This window comes from Pezoporus wallicus, unplaced genomic scaffold (genome assembly GCF_028554395.1).
Source record: "Pezoporus wallicus isolate ANWC-B61680 ecotype Strahan unplaced genomic scaffold, APGP_CSIRO_Pwel_v1 contig_3573, whole genome shotgun sequence".
Taxonomy (NCBI): Eukaryota; Metazoa; Chordata; class Aves; order Psittaciformes; family Psittacidae; genus Pezoporus; species Pezoporus wallicus.
In genome coordinates this window covers 772,949-796,284 of record NW_026642425.1, presented here as the reverse complement: position 1 = coordinate 796,284, position 23,336 = coordinate 772,949, and the positions used below count along the sequence as shown (strand labels likewise).

Below are 23,336 nucleotides of genomic sequence, written 5' to 3'. Positions count from 1 at the left end.
CTTTGCCAGCTTATAAAGCCCGGTTTTAGTGCCAGGAGTGGGTTAAATCTCCAGCCCTCCGGCACATACCAGCAGCTCTGGCCGAAACGCCTACAAAATTGCTTTACCGGCTGCAAGCGGAGCCACTGGTTCCAGATTCCCCAGACCAAAATCCAGGGAAGGGGCATGGGAGAGCAAAGCATCCCCCACCTCCATTTTTCTGGGGTTGTTTCCAGCAGAAAATACCAGGCACAGAGAGAACATGCACAAGCAGTTGCAGTGTTGCTTTAATAGGATTTCTTTTTCTCTGCTCTGCTTGAGGATGGGGGAGAACAAGGTGTTGGGGTCCCATGATGTCGTTTCCATGTCCCGTGGAGCACAAATACTCTTGGCTGATTTAATTTTTTTTTTTTTTCCCTGCTGAACAGCATCCAGCAAAGGGAAAAATATTCAGGCAAAATGGTGTTTTGGAGTTTTGTTCTTTGGTCAAGAGCAGGAAGGAGTCAGCTCAGGATGTGTGGGGATGCAGTGAGCAGTGCTGTGTGTCCGTCTGGGATGCGCTCACCTGGGGAGACACTCAGGTGGGGATGCGTTGAAACAATAGTACAAAGAGAAAAGATGATTATATTTGAAAATCTGTTAATCAGTAGAGGGTTTCTTTTGTATTAAGAACAAGTTGAAATTCTGCCATTGTGTATCTTAGTTACTTTATAACTAAATATTACAATGGTAGCTATAATGATAAGCAATTAACATAGCCATATATGGGAAGCGTATATGGGTGGATTTAGGGGAGTATTGTGAAACTCTACCGAAGCAGAACTCACGAAGTACCAGGAGTAGTCAAGTGAAAATAAGAGAATGCTGGCGTCCACATAATGGTTGGAACATGTCCAAGGAACAAAAAGTGAACAGGACAAGCTGAGGAAGCCTTCTTACTGCATCCGAGGAAGACTCCTTACTTCATCAGGACGACCACCAGAGGGGGCTGCGCAAGCGCAGAAGAGGCTGATGTCATAATAGACTGATGTGGCAATCCTTGATGCATATGTATTGGTCAATGATGTAATCTGTGTTGAATATGTATTAGTGACGACATTTTTAGTGTATAAATTGCGAGCGCGATGTGACGGGGTTGAAGCCAGATTTGGGCGCGTGCCCCTGGTTTCCCAGCGCTGCAATAAAGCACCTCATATAACCATTCCAGTGGTTATGTGTCAGTTCTTACGCTAACACCATGTCTCAGTCTCCAACTCATGGATTTGGAGCTGGTTGATGCCAGTTCTGCAGGAGCAGCCAGAGCCACAGGGAAGAAGGGTCTGGCCTGCTCCAGCGCTCCAGCAGCACTCACACCCTGAAGAGGCCCAGGCTGGAAAGAAGCTGGGCCCCAGGCTGGAATCTGGCTGCTGCATGCAAACATCCGTGCGACTGCGTGTGAGCATGTGTCTGCGCACCACACTCACGCAGCAAGCGTCCTCCTGTACATGTCTGCAAGCACCCATGAGCAACAGCAATACCGTGTGTCTGTGTGCAATCTCTTGCATGGCAAAGCTCGCATGCAACATGCACATATGAGAACACGCGTGCATCCGTGCAAACACCCAAAACACGTTTGCATGCATGCCTGGGCACAGACACTTCCCTGTCACATACATGCACGTAAAAACGGTTCCAGAAATACCCACGAGCACGTTCCCTCGTTTTCAGGGGGCAAAACACCCACCTGCACACGCGCATGCAAGCATGTACCTACGTGCAGCACGTGTGCACTGCCTCCCACGAGGACAGCCGCTCGCAAACGCACTTGTGCAAGCCCTGCACACAGTAACACGCCAACCCCGCGCCAACAGCAGCACGAATCCCACCCCCCCCCGGGAGGCAGGACACGCACTCGCGGCCCCGCGCTGGGCTCCGGCTGCGGGACCGGCCCCCGGCGGGAGGGGGGAGCAGGAAGAGGAGGAGGAGAAGAGGCAGGAGGAGGAGACTTGACCGCAGCGTCCCGGCTCGCGCGGGCTCCCGGCAGCGACGACACCGGTGAGGAGCGGAGCGGGACGGGACGGGCGGGACGCGGTGCGGGGCGGCGGGAAACTTGCGGGAAACTTTGTCGGGAAGGAAGGAGGGGGCGGTCGAGCCGGGACGGGACGGAAGGGACAAGACGGGACGGGCGGCTTCGCGCTGTGACGGGCGGTCCCAGGCCCCGCAGAGCCTAGCCCAGCGGTACCGGCCGGGCCGGGCCCCGAGGGACCGCCGGGCAGCGGCGGTAGCGGAGGAATGCGGCGGGTCCCGCGGGCCCTAGGCGTCACCGCCCGTGGCGGAGTGACAGCGTCCGCGGCCAATGGGGAGGCGCGGGGGGCGGGCGGCTGCGCCCGACGGGTGTCCGCGACGGATGGGGCGGGGGAGGGGGCCCGCGCGACGTCTGCGGGAGCTGTCGGGGTGCTCTGAGTCCCTCCTAGCTCCCGTGGGTGCTGCGCAGCCGGATCTGCTGTGCCGGTTCCCGCCGGGACCTGAATTCGCTCCCCAGGGCAGCAGGACAACACAGGCCAGGGCTCGCCTTGGTCTTGTACCAAAATTTCATAATTTCTACCCAATATCACAAGATAAATTAACTTTTTAAGGCGTGCAAAGCCCAGAATTCCACCAGCCGCTGCTCCAGCTCTCATCCCTACCAGATTTGGCAGCCGATTAGAGCTGTACCATCCCAAAAACCTGTCGGGAGGCTGTGGGCTGGCTGTGGCTGGGTCTGTACTTATCCCATTAGGACACAAGCAGCCTCCCATTACGGTTTCCCGGAGCGGTTTACCCGTCTGGCCACACCGGGTGTGAGGTCCCTGCTGGGACGTTGGTGGGCAGCACAGGCCCTTTGTAGCCGCATCACTGGAGAGCATGCCCAGCTGTGCCGTGCAGCCTCCCATCTCTCCAGTTTGGCAGCTTCATCTCCTGTTCCAAAGCTGTTCCTGCCTCGCTGGCAGTGGATCCGTGCCTTAGCCCTCACTGGAACAGTTGAGGTGCAGTTGGTTTTCCCCTATCACAGCTCCGGGGATGGTCTTGGAGGCCCACAGACGATGTCATCTGGGTGACCTGATGAGGATGACATCATCCAGATAGCATGTAGACCGTTGTTGCCTCTGGTGTGCTGGCAGAGGTGTCTGGGCCAGGCTGGGGCAAGCTTGCTGGTGGCTGTGGTCCTTGCTGAAGACCTCACTGATTGTTCATGGGGGGACCCTGTTGGGGCCATCACCGGAGACCTCTTTGTAGGGTCCTTACCGATGTCTTTGTTGGAGACCTGGCTGTGGCCATCATTTGGCTCCTTGCTGGAGTCATCACCAGGGAACTCACTGGGGATGTTGCCAGTCCTCACTGGGGAGCAACATGGTCGGGTAGAAGGTGTCCCTGCCCATGACAAGGGGTTAGACTGAATGATCTTTAAGGTCCCTTCCAACCCAAGCCAGTCTTATGATTCCACGATTCTGTGACATGTCCGGAGTCCACACCAGTGACCTCGTCACTCAGTGTGCCACCCCTCAAATCCCCCAGGGGTCACCTGACCCCTCCTGTTTCCCACAGGTCCCTTGGCTGGTGATGGCCATGTCCTAGGGGAGACCCACCATGAGCCAGAGCGGGACCTCACGCCTGGCGGGCTCGCCTCCGCTGCCGGGGGGCTCACTGCTGGCGCTACTGGCCCCTGAGCCCTCCCCGTCCCCCCCCAGCGGGACACCCTCACCAGGACCCCCCCCGGCACTGCTGGAAGGGGACTGGGAAGGGCGGGAGGAGCTGCGACTGCGGGAGCTGGAGGAGGCGCGGGCGCGTGCGGCGCAGATGGAGAAGACGATGAGGTGGTGGTCGGACTGCACGGCCAACTGGAGGGAGAAATGGAGCAAGGTGCGAGCTGAGCGCAACCGGGCCCGCGAGGAGGTGCGGCAGCTGCGGCATCGCCTGGAGGCCCTCACCAAGGAGCTGGCCAACCTGCGCCGCGACCGCGACCACAGCCGTGACCACGACCACAACCGTGACCACAACCGTGAACGTGACTGCGACCGGCTGCATGGGGAGGAGGGAGAGGCTGACCCAGAGCATGAGCCCGTGCGGGATGTGGGGGCCGAGGTGCCCCCGAAAGCCAAGGTGAGGGGCATGGGGTGTCTGCCTGCAGGTGGTGGGGTGCCCACCCCACACACTGCCTGTGTGTGTGTCCCCAAACCACCCCTGTCTGCAGCTGGGCCACAAGACTGCTCCCTGCCCTGACTAGGAGGGCTGTGTGGGGGCTCAGACCCCTCTCAGAGCAGTGGGAGGGGCTCAGACCTCTCTCAGAAAAGTCATGGCTCAGACCCTCTTGGAGCAGAATTTTGGCCTCAGACTCCTGTCAGAGCAGTTTTGGGGGGACAGGCCCCTCTTGAAGCAGCACTGTGTGTCAGAACCCTCTAGGAGCAGTGTCATGGGGGTCCTGGCCCCCTGTAGCCCTGTGCAGGGTGGTCGCATTAGCAGTGGCTCTGGTCCCTTTCTTAGGGCTTTCCCTTTGGAGGTGTTGGGCAAAATTCATTGTGCCGGTAGCGGGGACAGTGACACCAGCAGTGCTGATGGCACTTCCCAGCGACAGCTACAATGCCATGGTGTCTGTATGGGCTTCTGGCAGAGGTCTGTGCTGAGGGGGGAAGGAACCTCTCCGCCAGCCTCAGAGCGTCCCTGGGGACAGGAGGGAGAGATGCTTCTGGGTTTGGCTGGAGGGATGTTCTTGCTTATGGGGTGAAGGGTGGGGGTTGCAGGGGGGTGGGAAGCCAGGGCTGTGCCTTCACCCTGTCCCCTGTGTTGAGCCACCTGTGGTGCCACAGGAGCTGGAGCTGATGGAAAACATCTTGGCAAGCAAGCAGGAGGAGAGCTGGGAGCAGCGGAGCAGCCGGGCCTCCTTCACCCGGCAGGAGCGGAGCCGCCTGCTCTGGGAGGATGTCAGCATCATGGAGGAGGATGCCACCAAAGTCACTGCCCTCAAGTTGAGGCTGGATGAGTCCCAGAAAGTGCTGCTCAAGGAGCGGGAGTGAGTGCTCAGGCTGTCACCTTTGTGGGGTGCCAGCTGAGCCCAGCATGCTCCCCACCAGAATGGGACATCTCATGGTATCCTGCTGGTTGTCACCAGTGTTGTCTCTCCTCAGGGACAAGCTGGCACTCAGCAAGAGCATTGAGAAGCTGGAGGGCGAGCTCAGCCAGTGGAAGATCAAGTATGAGGAGCTCAGCAAGAACAAGCAGGAGATGTTGAAGCAGGTAAGCAAGGTGCCCAGGGAAGAGGGGTGCACCGGGGGTGGCCTGTCCCCCAATGGGCAGCATGTCCTTGATGGATGGACATGGTGACCCATGGCCACCTCTCCAGCTCCAGGGTGCACATTAAGGGTCTTAACTACTGCTGTTGAGCCAGTTGGTCCATCCACAGAGGTTGGGTAGATGGGTGCAGGCAGGGTTCTGGTGGTACAAGATGGGTGTTCGCTGCCTGCCTTGGATGCTGTCCCCCTCCTAGCTCAACATCCTGAAGGAGATCCACCAGGATGAGCTGGGGCGCATCTCCGAGGACCTGGAGGACGAGCTGGGTGCTCGCACCAGCATGGACAAGAAACTGGCTGAGCTGCGAGCAGAGGTTAGGACAATACCCAGTATGGGGATGAAGGGAGCAGCGAGGGGGGTCCCTGCTGCCCCCCAGGCACACCATGTCCCTGTCCCAGATGGAGCGGCTGCAGGCAGAGAATGCGGCTGAGTGGGGCCGGCGGGAGCGGCTGGAGACGGAGAAGCTCAACTTGGAGAGGGAGAACAAGAAGCTGCGGGCGCAGATCGAGGACCTGGAGGAGATGCTGGCTCGCAAGCGGCGCCAGACTGCCAGCGCCCTGGACACCGACCTCAGAACCATTCAGGCCGAGCTCTTTGAGAAGAACAAGGTGCTGTCACATCTCTGACACCCCCTCCCTGGGTGACCCTGTCACTTCAGTGGTGGCTCAGCATCCCCCAGGACCTTCGCAAGCCCAAACTCTGCCACCACCCCTCCTCTGAGAGGTGGCAGTGACCCCATCTTTGCTCCATCAGCTCCTCTGTCATGGGGTAGGGTGGTGGGAGAGATCCCTTGAGAGGAAGGAGGGGGCACCCAGCAGTGGGGTGGCTCTTGCCCGCTCAGCCCTCCACCACATGCCCATCATAGGAGCTGGCTGACCTGAAGCATGTCCACACCAAGCTGAAGAAGCAGTACCAGGAGAAGACAGCTGAGCTGGCCCATGCCAGCCGCCGCGTGGAGCAGCATGAGGGTGAGGTGAAGAAGCTGCGCCTGAGGGTGGAGGAGCTCAAGAAAGAGCTGGCCCAAGCTGAGGACGAGGTGGGGAAGCTCGAGCTGGTGAAAAAGGGCTTGGGGTGTGCAGCTCCACTCAATCACTAACAGCCCCATCCTGTCCCGTCCCATCCCATCCCATCCCATCCCACCCCATCCCATCCCATCCCACAGCTGGATGAGGCCCACAACCAGACGCGGAAGCTGCAGCGGTCACTGGATGAGCAGACGGAGCAGAGTGAGAGCTTCCAAGTGCAGCTGGAGCATCTGCAGTCACGGTGAGTGGGGGAATGGAGTGGGCTGCAGTGGTTACCACCAACATACTGTGGTGGGGTGATGTTCTTCTTACCACCATCCATCAACCACCATCTGCCCTGTTGAGCACTGGGCTAAGCATGCCCAAAGTGCCTCCAGCATCCTTGGAGGGTGCGCAGCCACCCTTGGAGCAGCCTTCCCCTCCCAGTTCAACCAGCACAAAGCTGCCCGCAGACCAGTACAGCCCAGTTCGACGCTACTTGGGGTTCCACCTGCCAGTACCAGGGTTAGGGCAGGCTCCAAGCATCCCACACTGGTTTGGGGAGGGGGAAGGTGGGATTTATGCCCTTGAAGACATTCCCTAGACTTACTTTGCCTCCCCAGCAGCAAAGAGCTGAAATGGCCGTGGGAGATCAATGCTGCATCTCCAAGAGGTGCTGGAGAGTGTGTTTGTCATCTTCCTTTATTTTATTTGCTCATCGTCATTAAATCATAGAGAAATAATGGAGACTCCATCTTCCCCCCCCTGCACTCCACCTTAAATAATTCATGCTTTCCAGTAAAATGCAGCAAACTGGTCAGATCTGACCAGTTCCTGGGCTTTTGGATTTCAAATTTGATTCATAAATTTTCATACAAAGGTGAGCAAGAAGCTAAAACTGCCACAGGGTCCTGCGGATTATGGAGTCCAATTTTAGGGGCCATCTCTCCCTGCTCTGTACCCTCTGTGGGTCTGCAGTGCCCAGCGTGGTGATGTTTGGACCTGGAGGGTTGTAGCTGGTGCCTGGCTTGTGTCAAGCATCATCCAGAGCTCCCTGGCCCCACACTGGAAGTGCTGGTGCTGCAGGGATGGATCCTGCCAGGGTGCAGGGTGCTGAAGGGGCAGGGGGGGGCGGTCTGTGCGCACTGTCCCCCACCCCAGCAGCTCCCCCTTGGCAGGCTCCGGCGGCAGCAGAGCACCCCACTCTTTGGCAAGATGCGCAGCACCCGCTTTGGCCCTGACGACACCGGAGACGGCACCAGCGACCCCGATGAGGATGAGGATCTGCAGATCCAGGTGCCCTAGAGCCCTGAGTCACCACCACAGGGATGTCCCATGGTGGGCCTTTGCCCACAGCCACCTGTCATTGGGTGGTGACCCTCATATATATGGGGAAACAGAGGCGTGGGGAAGGCTTTGCCCAGGGATGCTACAAGCCTGCTGCCTCTTAAGCAGTATCCATTGCCCCTTGGCCACCAGCATCTCATGGGACACAAATGTGGCCACCAAAGGCAGCATCCCTGAGCAGCCCAGAAAGAGAAACTGCAGGGCAGAGAGGGGCACCCAGCCCTGTTGCAAGCCACATTCTCCTGCCCACATTTTCTATGTGTATTATATGTATGTACGTATTTGTATATGATTTTTTTTACCAAAAATACAGAGCCCAGAGGGGTCCAGGCTCTGGTGGTGTCTGGAGTTGCTGGTCTGTCCCCACACTGGAGCAGGGATAGGGAGTGGGAAGAGACAGCATTGGGGTTGAACGTCTGGCTGCTGGTGTCACCCAACTGCCACTGCTGCCCCCACACCTGGGGACGAGCCCAGCACATGGGTAAAAACCTATTGCTGTGCCTGCAAAGCAAGAAGCAAGGAGGCTTGTGACCACAAAGAGACATGCAGGGCTGCAGTGGGCAGGTAACAGTGCTCACCCATGGGTGCAGAGGTGCTCACTATGGGTGTAGGGGTGCTCACCATGGGTGTGGAGTGGTCACCGTGGATGTAGGGATACTCACCCACGGGTGCTGACCAGCGCAGCCCAGCCCCAACAATGCAGGGCCTTGCGTGGCTTTGGAAGAGCTCAGACACAACCTTATTAAAAATTAATATTTCAATGAGGTAATCCCTCCTCTGCCTTTTAACTGATTAGCTAAAAGCACGCCTCTTTGCTGTGCATGTTATTACTTGGTTTTTTTTTAATGCCCTTTTATTTCCAGGGATTATTCATTTCCTTATGGCCCCACAAATGGGACTGTGGGGCCGGAGGTGCCTGCGGCAGAGTCAGCAGAGTTTTGGGGAGCACAGGGGGGTCGGGGATGAGGAAGTGGGGACAGACCGGGACAACAGCTTGGGGAGAGGCTGCCGCCAGTCTCTGCGGGGCGTTCACTCTGAAGCCTAATGATGTGCGCGCATGGAGAGCTCTGTGCGGGGCGGCCGGTTGTGGCTTCGGCTGCGCTGGGCCGGGCCCGGAGAGACAGCGGAGGCGGCCCGGGGGGTGGGGGGATACCGAGTAGGGGGAGGAGCCTTGAGGGGCGGGGCTGGGGAGGGGCCGCGCGAAGCCGGGTCTCGCGGGGCCGCCGCCGCAGCGAGGGGAGCGGGTAAGGCCGGGAGGGACGCGGCGGGGACCGGCTGCGGGGCGGGGGGGGACTGACACAGGAGCGGGCTTGGCCGAGGCGCGGGCGACACTGCGGGGGGTGACAGCGCGAGGAAGGACGGTGCCGGTGGGAGCGGCGGGGACGTGGCGGTGATGGAGGGGTCGGGGGTGCCCGAGTTCGCGGGCGACCGAGGTGGGAGATCGGGAGGTGGGCTGGGCTGGGGTAGGAGTTGCCCCCCTGCATCTCTGAATTCCCTCAGGGGGATGTTCCCCTCAGAGGCTCCGACCCCTCTGGGGACCCTGGGGTGCTCCCATCACCCCTGTGCCTGGTCCCAACGGGCCACCCCGGAGCAGAGCCCAGGGTGGGTGATCCCAGCAGCGGTGCCAGCCTGGTTCCTGGGAACACACACATGACGCAAGCCATCCCGGTGGCACTAAACAGCCTGTGGCAGTGGCTGGAGGGGGATGTTGTGGTGTAGTCCCTCTGGGCTGCTGGGGGTAGGATGGATAGGAATGGATCCCCCCGATGCTGGAGCTTTGGGGACCTGGAATCACCGGCACAGAGCATCCTTGGGGATGGCCCGTGTTCATCCTTTCAGGGGGGATTTTTTCAGCTGGGAAAGGAACATGGTCCCTGCCTGGTCCTGCTGCAGAGCTGGGGTCCCCTCTCCTTGGGCAGTGGAATCAGGCACAGCTTGAAGTAGGGCTGAAGGGAGGCTGGGTTGTGCCGATGGGTGCGAGGTTGGAAGCCAGGGTCGCTTTGGCACTCAGAGCCAAAACATCCCGTGGCGGAGCTGGCTTGGCCAGGCACGAGATTGTTTACACTGAACCCTGCTGATGCCCAGTGACTGGGGCCATATTGCTGCCCAAGGGAGCCCGCTGGGAGGAAGGAGGAGCAGGGAGAGTGGTGATGGAGACCCATGGGCGAGGCTCAGCATGGGTGTCCCTTGGGACACAGGTTGGGGCTGGTGGTGGGGGACTGCTTGTGCCTGGCTCTGCCGTGCTGACAGGGGTTAACACTGGACTGTTCCACTCGGATGGTTCAGGCAGTGAAGGGAGGAGGAAGAGGAGGTGGAGGAGTGGGAGGAGGAGGAGGAAGATGTCAGCCATGGATCTATCATTTCTCTTTTCCAGGCAGGATGGGCAATGCCGCTAGCACCAAGCTGGGCCAGTGGTGAGGCAGGGGGAGGGGGGGTACAGAGGAAGAGGATGGAGGGGGGGGGGCGGAGGTGAAGGCAGCCCCCCCCTCCCAAAATACCCCTCACCCCATCTGGCCATCGCCATGGCGACGAATTTTAACGACATCATCAAGCAAGGCTACGTGAGGATGAAGAGCAGGAAGCTGGGGGTGAGTGAGGGTCTGGGGGATGCAGGGGGGGGGGGGGGAGGGGCCACCGGTCACACAGGTGACCCACCAACATCTTCACCTCTCGCGGCACCCTGTGCCCCTGGGTTTGGGTTGGATCAGTGGCATTTTGGGGGTGGGGGGAGGGTGTCACTTGTTCGTTCCCAGATGATCCATGAGCCTCAGAGGCCCCGATCTTGCCCAGTGGCACCCCCCCGACAGTGGAAACAATCACCATGGGAGCTAGGGAGTGTCCCTGAGCCCCCTCCCATGCCTCAGTTTCCCTGCAGACCCAGTTTTAGCACTGTGAATGCCCCATGCTGGGGGGTGGGGGAGTGGAAGGGGGGGGATTGCTGAGTGTGAATTAGGGGGTGAAGGAGTGCAGCATCCAGAGGTTGGGGGTCGGGGGGTTGTTCGCCCCCACCATCGCTTGGAGCCGGCAGCAACGAGCATGCTGGGTAATTCCACGCTAATTAGGGAGAACAAAGAAGGAGCGGGCTTAAGGGGGAGATAAGCTTGGGGATATGGCCCTGCCATCCTCAGTCAGCAGCTGCAGGAGAGGGGCAGGGGAGATGCTGGGATGGCATGTCCCCTTGGGAGCCTTGTCCATGCTCATTAGTTAAGCACTGTAATTAGCGTTGGCAGGGGTGGGATGATGGCAGCTCTGGGATATCCCCAATGCCAGCATCCCCTCCTGTCCCGAGGGTCAGGAGGAGTGGGAGGGGTGCGGGGCAAGGATGGATGGGGCCTTGGGGACAAGTACCCCCAGACCATGCTGTGTCACAGATCTATCGGCGGTGCTGGCTGGTCTTCCGCAAGTCCTCCAGCAAAGGGCCCCAGCGCCTCGAGAAGTACCCGGATGAGAAGTCGGCATGCCTGTGTGGGTGCCCAAAGGTGAGGGGTCCTGGGGGAATGGGGGGACCCCATGACTCTGTGAGTCTGTCCTGACCTGGACTTGCTGGGCTGGAGCTGGGTGCCTGTCACCACGTGCACTTCAGTGCTGGAGCTGGGTGCAGGAACCAGGGTCTGGGTGCAATGGAAGCAGGGTCTGGGTGCAGGAACGAGGGTCTGGGTGTGCAGCAGGAACTACAGTCTGGGTACAGCCTGGGGTGTCCCCCCACCTCCTCCACAGGTCACTGACATCAGCAATGTCAAGTGCATCACTCGGCTGCCCAAGGAGACCAAGAGACAGGCTGTGGCCATTTTTTTCACTGATGACTCAGTCCGGACCTTCACCTGTGATTCGGGTAGGGGCAGCACCCAGGGGAACGGTCTGGGGGTGCTGGCGGGACTCCCGAGGCTGGCCGGGGTTGCCCAGGGGCTCTGTGGTGCCTTGCAGAGCTGGAGGCAGAGGAGTGGTACAAGACGCTGTCAGTGGAGTGCCTGGGTGCCCGCTTGAATGACATCAGCCTGGGGGAGCCCGACCTGCTGGCGCCCGGCGTGCAGAGTGAGCAGACGGGTGAGCATGGAGCGTCAGGCGGTCGCGGGGCTCGGCCGTGCTACAACCCCCCACAAGCCATTTTCTATCTTTTATTCCCCTCTCCAGACCGGTTTAACGTGTTCCTCCTCCCCTGCCCCAACCTCGACATTTATGGCGAGTGCAAGCTGCAGATCACCCATGAAAACATCTACCTCTGGGATGCACACAACCCACGGGTGAAGCTGCTCTCCTGGCCCCTCTGCTCCCTGCGCCGCTACGGGCGCGATACCACCCGCTTCACCTTTGAGGCGGGAAGGTGAGATGTCACCTGTGCTGGGACAGGGACCACCACAGGGTCCTATTGGGCACAACAGGAGGTGGCAACTGCTGCCAGGGCAGGCCTGACACTGGGTTGATGGCCATGGCCTGCATCAGGTACCCCATGGCCAGGGAATTTTGGAGCTGGTGCTGGTCCCAGCTCAGCATCATGGGTGGAATGCAGGGACAGCACTGGAAGTATGGGGAGCTGGAGCAGCTGCCATTAGGGGTGGTATGTTTTATCATCCCTTGGGCTTGTGAACCCCAGTGACATCCTGTGCCCAATCCCTGCAGGATGTGTGATGCAGGGGAAGGTCTCTACACCTTCCAGACACAGGAGGGCGAGCAGATCTACCAGCGTGTGCACAGCGCCACGTTGGCCATTGCTGAGCAGCACAAGAGGGTCCTGCTGGAGATGGAGAAGAATGCCAGGGTGAGCTCCAGTGCTTCGTGGGGACGCAGCTGGGGGGCAACTTGGGGTGCCGGGTGTTACCCTCACCCTTGTCTCCTCCACCACAGCTGCTGAACAAGGGCAATGAGCACTTCTCCTACCCCTGCACTCCCACCACCATGCTGCCCCGCAGTGCGTACTGGCACCACATCACCGGCTCCCAGAACATGGCTGAGTCCTCCAGCTATGCTGGTGAGTATTCCTGGCCTCCCTGGGGAGCTGCCGCCCCTGCAGCCTTGCAGCAACCCCCCAGGGGAGCCCACTCTCTGCTTTGTCCCCAGGAGAGGTGTATGCGGGCGCCCAGGCTAGCTCAGACACCGACCTCCTCAACAGGTTCATCTTGCTGAAGCCAAAGTCCTCCAAAAGTGACCAGCCTGAAAGCAGGGAGCCCACATCGTCCCCGTGAGCTGGCAGGGGGGGATGTGGTGGTGGGGTCCCCCTTTTTCTTCCCCAAGGGGTGGCAAGGACAGAGGCAGCTGCCCCTGTGGGTCCCGAGGGTCACCCTCTGTGCCAGGTCCTTGGGGAGCCGGCACTGGCTCATTGCCTGATGTTACTGGAGGTGACACTGGCTCAGCCTCCCCTGACTTGAAATTTATCTTGAATATTTGTATTATAAGTGGATTTTCCTTCTCAGATGAATGCAAACTTCGCAGCCGCTGAAGAGCCCTTGGGCAGAGATGCTCATAGGTTTTCGACTCTTTTGGGGATCCGGCTGGGAGGTGGCAAAGAAACAGGGGGGTCAAGAAATTCCATGTGTTTCTGCTAGGTGGGAGGGCTGGAGCACCACAGCAGCACTGGAGGCTGTGGCTGTGCCAGGCTGAGGTGTGGGGTCCCAGCATCTCACCCCCCTCCCCCATGAGAGTGGGGTGCTCCTGGAGACACCCCACCACCCCCAAGCTGAGTTTTGCACTTCTCAAAGCTACTGAAGCACTCGCTGTAGAACTGGGATGCCTCAGGAGAACCTGTTTTTCCTCTGGGGGTTGGTAGGGTGAGCAGCCAGGCAGAGCCCAGCTCCTCACCTCAGCACCCCCCAGCTGCCCCCCTTGGCCTTGTCCCTGCTTTAGCTGCTGGTGGGCAACCTAGGAACCCATTTTGGCCAGCAGCATATGTTCCTGAGGGGCAGCTTTGTGGCTATAATTATTCCCTGGGCAGAGCAGGGGAGAGCTGTGTTTCTGTGCATTCCCATTGTCCTTGCTCCTTCCTTGCCCGCCGGTGGGTGACAGCCCTTTCCTGGCGGGGAGCTGGGCATCATGTGCTGAACTCAAAAGCAATTGATTTTTTCCTAGTTCTATTTATTGACCTCCTTTAGAAGGGCTATCTTTTTATCGCTGTGCAAACCTTCATGTTTCTTTGGAGTCTTCTTTCAGTCTGGGTTGGGTGGTTGGTGGGTTTATTTCCACCCTTAAAGCTCCATGTCTGTGCTTGAGGGGCGGGAGTGTTGTGATGTGGGAACCTGTGGTCTGTAAATACTGTCTCTTGGCTTGGTGTAGCTTGTGGCTGAGGCTGAGGGGTGGTGGGATGGAGAAGGGGTGCTCCCAGCCGCATGTCCTCCCTTGGGGAGAGGTGTCACTCCTGGCTACACACCTCATCTTGAAAGGATTTAACATTTATTACCAAAAATGCTTGGGTTTCCTTTCTTCATTTTTAAGGAGTTGCTCAATGAATAAACAACCCTTATCCACCCTTCCTGTGTGTCTGTTCCATCCAAGCACACTCGGAAGTCCAAGTGTCTGCCAGAGAGAAAAGTGCTGATGTGGGGAGATTTCCTACCACAGCTGGCAGTGTGTTCAGCTCAGGGCTTTGTTCTGCCTCCAGCCATGGCCGGGACATTCCAAGTGAAGGCTAAAACTGGTGGGGAGGGGAGAAAGGTGGAGGCAGCTGCTACCCTCCATTAAACAATCCCAAGTAAAGCAGGATGCCAGCACCCCACTGCCACCCCTCACCTCCAGCAGCCCATGGCTCTGAGGATGGCCCAGAGCAGTGGTGGCTCTGCATCCCCAGGCAAAAGAGTTCCAAGCCACTCCATCTCCCAGCTCTTCCAGAACTCTCCCAGTTCAGTGACCCATGACATGACTGGCTCCAAGGTTAGAGCCATGCTAGTCAGGGCAGTGCTCTCTCCAGGCATAGGGACAGGTTGTAGGGAGCTGGCTCTGCCACAGCAAGGACATGGAAGCAACAACAGCACTGACTCCAGCTGCTCTCTCCAGCCCAGCATGAGCACCCACCCCTGCTCTCCAAGCTGTCCCCCTGCCCTGCATTCACGCTGGGATAAGCACTGTGGCACACATGCATTTTCCCTCCCTCCCAGCCGCTGCAGTAAGGAAGAGACAGATCTCTCCAGGAGCATGTCACCAAGCAGCTTATCCCAAGTCCTTCTGGGTGCTGAGGGAGGGAACAAGAAGGGCTGACCCAGACATTTGCTGAAGCCCTTAAGCTGCTGCCTCAGTGGTCACGGTCTGGGACTTACACCAAGCTCCAGCATGCCATGGAACCCACCTTGGGGCTGTGGGCAGACAGGAAGCTGTCAGCCAGGGGTTATTAGTGACAGGCTCCCTGCCATGCCTTCTCCTAACATAAAGATTAGGAGAGAACATGGGTAGAGTCTGCTTCACAGTTTTTAAATGCAGCTAAGCCTGCCCAGCCCACCTGGGCTCCCCTGCAGCACTGCTTTCTGCAGCATCTCCCTTCACAGCCCAGTATCAAACATTTGCTTAATTTAAACACAGCTCTGCATCGGTAAATGATGAGCTACCTGCTGGAGGGGTCTGGTCTCCTTAGGAGATAATGTCAAGAGCAGCAATCAGCAGCAGAGAGCAATGGTCTCTCCAAAGGAGATCTCATTAAGTTAATGTCTATTGGAGAGAAGTAGATGATGTGACTTCTCCTCCTGCAGCCCCCGAGGAGCTTTCAGAGATGACAGAACACAGGGAAGGGGGTAAGGCTTTATTAAGCATAGTAAGAATGGACAAGGTAGGGTTGAGTAACTGAGGTACACTGCTGCATCGGCAAACTCTGGCCTAAAACTCTAAAACACTGAAAAAAAAAGCCTGTCCCAGCCAAGATGCTCACCAATTCCCTTTCTGCTTTACCCTAGACATTATGATGGCATTCCTTGGAAAGGAAGACCAGGGAAGAGATGTCACCTGACATGCAGACCTGGGCCAGAAAAGGCAGAGGGAGATGAGGGATACAGAGCACTGCTGGGCAGAGGCAAAGACCTCCTGCAGCACTTTGTTGAAAGGCGTCACCTCAGTTTATAGTGAGGACATCACTCTGAATCTCATGGCTCAGCTGGGTTTGGAGGTCACTCAGTTTCTTCTTCAGGCCAGAGAGTGCAGAAAGAACGATGGTCTCCGGGCGCAGAGAACCGCAGGACTCCACGTTGTAGTAAAACCTGAGGTTACAAGCTGGTGGGTTAAGTCACCATCTGCTCTGTGACGAGGTGCAAAACCAAAAAGCACCTGCTGAGCTGTTCCAGCCTGTCCTGACCCACTGCAGGGAGATCTGCTTGGAATCCCAGCCACCAGCATCATTCACCTCCCCAGCAGCAACAGCCAGCACTGCCCCTCTGCCATTGTCACACCAACTCTTGTGGCTTCACAGGCTGCAAGAGCACTTCTAAGTTTATTTCTGTTCAGGACCATAACCCGTGAGCCAGCACAGAGCCTCACACCAGGGAGTAAGGCTGGCTGCAGGCACCCCTGCAGTGCAAATAACCCAGGAGAGGGATATCACCAGCAATCACAGCATGAGACATTCACACGGGTGAATAAATGTCTGAAGCCATTTTCCACTGTAGGCCTCATACTCCACCTAGTGCCACACTGCCCAGCTTGAGAACACAAACTCGGGACAGCCATCCAATACCTCCCAGAGGGGAAAACCTACCAGGCTTGGGCATATCACCACTTAACTCCATCTTTTACCCTGCTTTTCCGGGAACACCAGGTCCCTGGGCAGGCAAACTTCAGCACAGAGCGAGTACTCCTGCACTGACAAAAGCTGACGACATGGACCCTGCTAGTTACCCCATTCTGCAGCTACAGTAACATATTCAGCTTCCCACCTCTCTGGCTTCCCATTGGGATCGTAGGGAGCTTGAGCATCCTCCTCATCGATCTCCGAGTACTCACTCTTGGGCCTGGAATCAAAGAGCAGGACAAGTTACCACAGAGCCCACACTCCAGCCTGGCCCCACGGAGCTCAGGCTCTCAGCAGCACTGCTCAGCCCCAGAGTGAGCACAGGGGCTGACATCCAGCAGTAATGAAGCACCATGTCCCAGAGAAAAGCTCAGTCTCATGTTGCCCTTTCTGGCTGTTCACTAGTGCCACATAGGCACCTAGTGGTGCTGCAGGAAGAGGATCAGCCCTGCCCTGCCCCAGTTTAGTGAGCCTGTGCAGGGTACTGTGGCTCCATCCACCTACACTGGCACAATTTGGCAGGTGCCTAAAGCGAAGGGACAGTGATGTCTGCAGGGACTTTCTTTATGGAGAAGCCTGGATGCTGGTTTTGGAGCAATCATCTTTTCTTTCTACTTTTCACTTGGCCAGGAAAACACGGGAGCACTCCAACACTCAACCTGGGCAGGACAGCTGAGATGGGAAGGTCTGGCCAGCTTGGGCCCAGCAGGAAAAAAAATCTCCTGTATTTGACCTCAGCTACATTAGTGAGCCCCATCCCATGACCTCCACCTCCACCCTTCTACACATGTCACTACCAAAACCACTGCACTACCTGTGCCTCAGCTAGGCCAACACGTCTTTCTCCCCATTGCATCCCTTGGTTTATAGGACACCATACCAGAGAGACTTTTTGGAAGCATTTTCTCCACATAAAAAAAAATTAAAAATCCAAAGCCCTGAGCTGTCTGAAAAGCCAGCACAGAAAATTCTGTGCACGCCAAGGTCTCCGGCTGGCCTTCCTCTGCCCCAGCAATAGCAAGCAAGGCTGATCTGAGCACCCTGCCATGAGCTGCCTCAAAACTGCACTTCTTCAACAAATCCTGCCTCTGTAACAAATCCTGTCTCTGTAACTGAGAGAGATAATGTGTCAATACAGCTGGGTGTTCATGTTACTTGCAGAACCACCTATGACTGAAAACAGGGCAGAGGTTTCCACCACAGCTGTTTTGAGAGTCCAGCTGTATGCCAGTGCTCTGCCAACAGCCTCCAAAAGCAACTAGCATGAAAAAACAAACCAAAAGTAACAGCTAGCCTTGGACAGCAGAAGCCTTTGTCTCTGTATTGTCCTCACAGGAATCAGATGAGCTTGGAAAGACGGATATATCATCAAGGAACAGAGAGCTCTAATGTCAAGCTTCACAGAATCACAGAATCATATGGGATGGAAGGAACCTCTGGATATCATCCAGTTCAACCCCCTGCTAAGGCAGGGTTGCCTAGAGAAGGTCACACAGGACCCAGGTGGGTCTGGAATGTCTCCAGAGAGGAATACTCCATAATCCACGGGGCAGCCTGTTCCAGGGCTCTGCCACCCTCAATAGAAAGAGGTTCTTCCTCTTGCTGAGGTGAAACTTTGTGTGTTTCAGTTTATGGCCATTGCTCCTTGTCCTGTTGCTGGGCACCACTGAAAAGAGTCTGGCACCATCCTCCCAAGATATGATCTACACTGATGAGATGCCCTCGAGGTCTGCTCTTGTGCAGACTAAACAGGCCCAGCTGCTGCAGTCTCTTCTTGCAAGAGAGATGCTCCAGACCCCGCATCATCCTTGTGGCCCCCACTGGACCCTCTCCAGTAGAAATTACAGAATTTTTATAGCACCAAATGAAGCCCAAACGGATTTCAAATTCCAACTTGAAATTCCACATCACAGAGACATTTCTGCTTCTCAAGCATACAATACATCTATCAGACCACCAGCTAAACTGTGGGGCAATTTATCTGCTACAAATAATTTAAAAAAAAAAAAAGCCTATCTTGGAATTTCAAAATTATTCAGCTCCACCCCAAAACTGCTTGTGAAAAAGTACAGTCTGGCATGTAAACTCTTGTGACATACTCCTGTGCACAAAACTGCAGAGCAGCATCCTCCTCCTCCACACTGCACCACCTCATCACAGTCCTTATGGGTTATCTCCCCGACAGCCTGGTCTGTAGCTGGCAGGTCTCAAAATCCAGCTTCAGCCCACATGTACAGCCCATCAATACTAAGGAAGATGCCCACTCCTAGATTTCCAGCACTACCAGCCAGCCTGGTTCCTACTGCAGAACCCAGAGTACCACCCTGACCAAATGCTGAAGGAGCCCAAAACCTGGCACATCTCATCCTCACCCAAACTGCCCTAACCGGACCCACGAACATGCCCTGCAGACCCCATCAAAGCCAAGCAATATTTGCTCCTTCCATCCCAAAAACAGGACTGGGATGGCTGCAGGCAGGTCCCAGCCCGCTTCATGCATGTTACAGACTCACCCTCACCTCCACCCTCAGCACCAAAAGGCTTCTCAAGTCTCCAGAGTGCAAACCTAGCTACACAGGATCTCCAGGCCAGCTCCTAAGCAGAAAGCCCCTGGCAGTCAGGCTGAGGTGGAAATCCAGGCTAACTGCCCCTCTGGGCAGCGCATTCACAGATAGCTAACTGAGCACGAGGCCATGTTCTGCAATCCATATTCTGTGTAATCCCATGTTCTGGGTCCAAGCACCCAGGTTTAAAATGGGCAACATGGAAGAACAACAGCCTGCCACTTGCCTGCCACTGCTTGCAGTCATTTGCAGAGGCAAATCTGGCAGCAAGAGGAGGAAGACCCGCTGAACCCCTTCTGCCACTCACCTCCTCTCCAGCTGCAGCTCTGCTTCTGCAGACCCTGCACCAAATCCTGCTCATGCACCAAGGTCTCCCTAACCTCTGGCTGTTGCCCTGCTGTTACAGCAGCATATCCACCACCCCTTGTCCCTGCTCACAGCCTGCCTTGGCTAAAGCACCCAGGTCCTCACCCCGCTGCTGGCTGCAGAGTGCTCAATGACAGGATGCCTGCCTGGTGAACACTGGGATGCAGAGCTCAGGTGTGGGGAGAAAAGCTGATGTATGGAGCTCCACACTCATGGAAAAGTGCCGCTAGGTAAAGTCCTTGCCCTGGCCAAACCAGGGCAGCAGCTTTCCAAGAGCAAAATCATGTAACTTTTAGATGTGCTGCAGCATGGTACCTGTGCAGGATGGTATGTCAGAGCAGAGGAAAGGGCCAGAGAGGAAAACCCTGCTGTCAGAGCTCAGGCTCCAGGAGTTAGGAGATGCATGTGAGAGATCAGAGCCACACACTGGGCTTCCTCAGAGCTGCAAAATCAGCCTTGCAACCTAATGTTATGCTCTTTGCTCTCATAACAACCTCTTCCACCTTGTGTGGATTTATTTCTTCTTTAGACTTTACCCTAGCCTACATGCCACTTGTGCAGGGAAGAAAAAGCAGGAAAAAGTGGTGGGAAAGAATACGAAAGTGAGGTAAAACAGCAGTGACAGCACAGGAGGGGAGATGTATGCAGCTGCAACCAAGGGACTGGCCTTGGTACCCTAACACTGGAGCATAGTCTGTGCAAGGGGAAGTTACAGGCACGCTCATGGTCAGTTGCTGACCCAAATTATCTTTCCCAGTCCCTCCATACATACCACTCTTCTGGTTTGGGGTACACGGTGTGCCTCAGCGCATTGTCTGGGTCGTACTCAAAGGCGACACCGGCCGTGGGGTTCCACTTGGCATGCTCCTTGCCAAAGCCCTTCTTGGCATAGGCTCGCAGCCTCAGCTCCTGGCCCTTCCGCAGCTTCACAATGAGGATGTCTGCGGAAAAGCACAAGCATGTTGGAGTAGGCTGCAGAAGAGAAAATAGTGTGCAGGATCACACTAGGCAAAGGATCACAATTCCTTCTTAGTCCCCAGGAAGATGCGACTATCCAATCCAATCGCTTCGATTCTCAGAGGGGCTCATCTGTGTCCCTAGAGTATCTAGGACGCATTCTGCTACGTAAAATAAGAGATGCACAGTCCCCAGCCAACAGCAGACAGAAACCACTTTGCATCTTTGCCATCTCCAAGCTCTCACAAGAGACAGAAGCACCCTCTGACACAGACTTTGGTTTTGGGGATAGCCTTGAACTGTCATTAAGACAAACTGCTAAGCCCAGTGATGCTGGGTTCTCTTCACCAATCTTACCACTGCTCTGCGGTTACATAGCTACTAAAGGAAGAATGAAAGAGCCTGAAAGAAAAACTCATGCCCTCCTCCAGCTCCTCCTCCCTGTGAAAATCACTTACCATCCTGCTCCACATAGTCGTTGGGGTCATTGTCTCTGCTCCGAGATGTTACCTGCAGAACAACGACAAAAGCAAGTGAATTATGGCAAGATCAGCTATTCCCTCCACACCAAGTAGCAGTTGCCTGCAAAAGCTGAAGACTGCAGAGACCCATTCTGGAATGACTTACAAGACCAAATCCAGCCCCCCATATTTAATGGAAATTGGGACAATTCAGGCAGCTGCAGCTACATATGTAACACCCATCTCCAGCAGTCAGCTTGCCTGCTTTCCGTGCCAAGATGGAGTACTCCAGCCTAGCTGCTTGGTTCTGACAAGCACCCAAGACTGCTGGTGTGACACATGGCACTCATTGCACTCAGCCAAAGGGAGCAAGGCACAGTGGGCTACAGTTAGGCTTTAACCAGGCAGGCACTGCCACCAGCCCCAGGCTGAGGTGACATCCAACTCCGGCATCAATAGTGTCTTAAAACATGCCCCTTTGCACCTGTTCTGTTTTGGCTCCACCAGTTCTACTCAAGGCAACTAAGCAAAAGCAGTCTGGCAGCTGTGCCCTGGCACAGGCTCCTCACACGTTGCTGTGCCAAGAATCAAGAACCAGAGGCACTGGGATTGCTGCCAAGCCTTCGAAGAGGCTGCTCCTGTCCGAGCTCTGGCACAAGCAGGCAGGAAGCTGCAGTGACACAGCAGAAGGACACAAGCACACATGCTCCAAGTGCTTCACACAAGATCGAGGAACAACACTAGAGCATCCAAAGAGTCTGGGATGAGGGGTATGGGATGAAACTTTAGCAAGGCCATGCTGTTTTGACAAGCCATAAGACAGCAAGTGGAGGACAATGAGGAGAAGAAAAGGAGGGCACTGGCACACACTGCTATCTCTACAGATGTAAGTGCTTTGCTCTCCCACTGCAGTTTAAGTGGGGCTTTAGGCAACATGAAACATGCTCAAAGGCTGTGCTTTGTCCACATTCCAAGTGTCTGCCTCAACAGGAACATAGAGAGGGCACTCAATGGCAAGCAGAGGGATTGCACTGACTGGAATGACCCGGGGGTTGTTGGAGATGAGATCGCGGGATGTGACGTGACGAGTCTGATCTTCATTACACCGGACGTCCAGGGTGAACTCTACAGAGCACTCCGGACAGAACTCATCACACGTGCAATCCTGGAACACATGGGTCAAGACCTTTATGACAAACCTCTCCCAGCAAGAAAGCGCTTCCCATCAGATCAGACACCCACCACCATCAAAATAAGCACCCCCATTTTGCTTGACTCACTCTGGAATATTGCATTTTATCCACAATGTCATCACTAGTGAGTGGGATGAGACCTATAGGAAAAAGAAAATTGTGGGACTGGCCAAGTGAGGCCACAGGAGCACTGATCCTCCTGCCAACATGGCTGGAGGAACAGCAGCCTCCCGCAAAAGGTGCTTCAGTGTCCCTAGACTGATTTCACTCATGACCTTTGCCTTGCTGCACATCCGCCCTGCACCCAGCACTCACCCAGCCTGTGCGCAATGAATTCATCATGAAGCACAGAGGAGTTGGCATCTATCTGCACCCAGTCGATGGCTGCAGAGAGGAGAAAGTCACAAGCAGAGTAAGAGAAAGCTTAGGGGAGACCTTGTAACAGTCTTCTAACACCTAAAGAAGCTACAAGAAATCTCAAGAGGGTCTTTTTGAGGAAGGCCTGTAGGGATAGGACAAGGGGGAATGGCTTTAACCTGACAGAGGGGACACTGAAATAAGATCTTAGGAAGAAGTTCTTCCCTGTGAGGGTACTTAGGCCCTGGCACAGGGTGCCCAGAGAAGCTGTGGCTGCCCCATCCCCGGCATCGTTCAAGGCCAGGCTGGACGGGGCTTGGAGCAACCTGCTCCAGTGGAAGGTGTCCCTGCCCATGGCAGGGGTTGGAACTGGATGAGCTTTAACGTCCCTTCTAACCCAAACCATTCTGGGATTCTCTGAAAATTTCTGTGGGAAAAAGCTGAGGATTTTGTGAGAGCACAGAAAACATTGTGGAGACTGCAGCAAAACTAAGGCAGCCTCTGTTACACACAGAACAGGCTAAACACAGACGAAGTGAGCTAGAAGCAGCTTGGAACTGCAAGAGGAAAAGGAAGGGAAGCAGTAAGAATGACGGGCCAGCAGCCCACAGGCCTGACTGCAGTACGCGGTACCTATGATGGGGACTTCTGCGATGAACACTCTCCGAATGGAATTCGCCACCCTGAGGGGAAGAAACACCCGTGTTCAGGAATGAGGGGACGCGAAGCTTCGCAGCTCTCCGGCCCGCCTGCGCAGCCGCCGGACTAGGCTTTACCTCGGAAACACCGACAAGCCCGCGCCGTAGGCACGGCAGGACCTGTGCGGGCCTCCCCAGGGACAGGCTCCTGCTGCCCCGGGGCCTTTTCCTCCCCCGTGGCCCGACTCCTCCCCCGGGGCCCGGTTCCTCCCCCGGGGCCCGGCTCTCCCCCTGTCCCGCCCGCACGGCGCTCACGCCAGGTCCGTGTTCTCGATGATGAACTTGACGTTCTCGTCCGTGAGCTCGGTAATGCGCACCGTGGGCTGGTTGGCGTACGGCATGGCCGCTCCCGCCCGCCGCCAGGCCCGGCATGCCCCGCTCCCGCCGGTGCGCCCCCAGAAAGAGTCCGTG

The 23,336-nt window shown here is 56.4% G+C and overlaps 3 protein-coding genes across 5 annotated transcripts; 2 read left to right on the top strand and 1 right to left on the bottom strand.

The window, feature by feature from the left end:
- The first annotated feature begins 3,528 nt into the window (after positions 1–3,528).
- Positions 3,529–7,969, top strand: CCDC102A (coiled-coil domain containing 102A). Of its 2 annotated transcripts, none has more exons than XM_057430411.1 (8): positions 3,529–4,098; positions 4,803–5,005; positions 5,121–5,229; positions 5,480–5,596; positions 5,682–5,891; positions 6,149–6,319; positions 6,446–6,549; positions 7,452–7,969. In XM_057430411.1, the coding sequence occupies exons 1-8, from the start codon at positions 3,586–3,588 to the stop codon at positions 7,924–7,926; spliced, it is 1,902 nt and encodes a 633-aa protein (XP_057286394.1). In that variant the 5' UTR covers positions 3,529–3,585; the 3' UTR covers positions 7,927–7,969. The 2 variants fall into 2 exon arrangements, with proteins under 2 accessions (XP_057286394.1, XP_057286395.1); XM_057430412.1 differs by having other exon boundaries at positions 3,530–4,098; positions 7,466–7,709.
- A 2,006-nt stretch (positions 7,970–9,975) lies between these two features.
- Positions 9,976–14,094, top strand: DOK4 (docking protein 4). Its single transcript, XM_057430435.1, has 8 exons — positions 9,976–10,222; positions 11,006–11,113; positions 11,352–11,466; positions 11,559–11,678; positions 11,766–11,955; positions 12,252–12,390; positions 12,477–12,600; positions 12,690–14,094. The coding sequence occupies exons 1-8, from the start codon at positions 10,157–10,159 to the stop codon at positions 12,812–12,814; spliced, it is 987 nt and encodes a 328-aa protein (XP_057286418.1). The 5' UTR covers positions 9,976–10,156; the 3' UTR covers positions 12,815–14,094.
- A 1,307-nt stretch (positions 14,095–15,401) lies between these two features.
- On the bottom strand, positions 15,402–23,315 carry POLR2C (RNA polymerase II subunit C). Of its 2 annotated transcripts, XM_057430437.1 has the most exons (9): positions 23,181–23,315; positions 22,861–22,910; positions 22,186–22,254; positions 21,958–22,010; positions 21,714–21,842; positions 20,675–20,726; positions 20,032–20,200; positions 16,475–16,549; positions 15,402–15,802 (listed from the first exon to the last, which is right to left on the bottom strand). In XM_057430437.1, the coding sequence occupies exons 1-9, from the start codon at positions 23,264–23,266 to the stop codon at positions 15,658–15,660; spliced, it is 828 nt and encodes a 275-aa protein (XP_057286420.1). In that variant the 5' UTR covers positions 23,267–23,315; the 3' UTR covers positions 15,402–15,657. The 2 variants fall into 2 exon arrangements, with proteins under 2 accessions (XP_057286420.1, XP_057286421.1); XM_057430438.1 differs by lacking the exon at positions 22,186–22,254.
- Between the last annotated feature and the right edge of the window lie 21 nt (positions 23,316–23,336).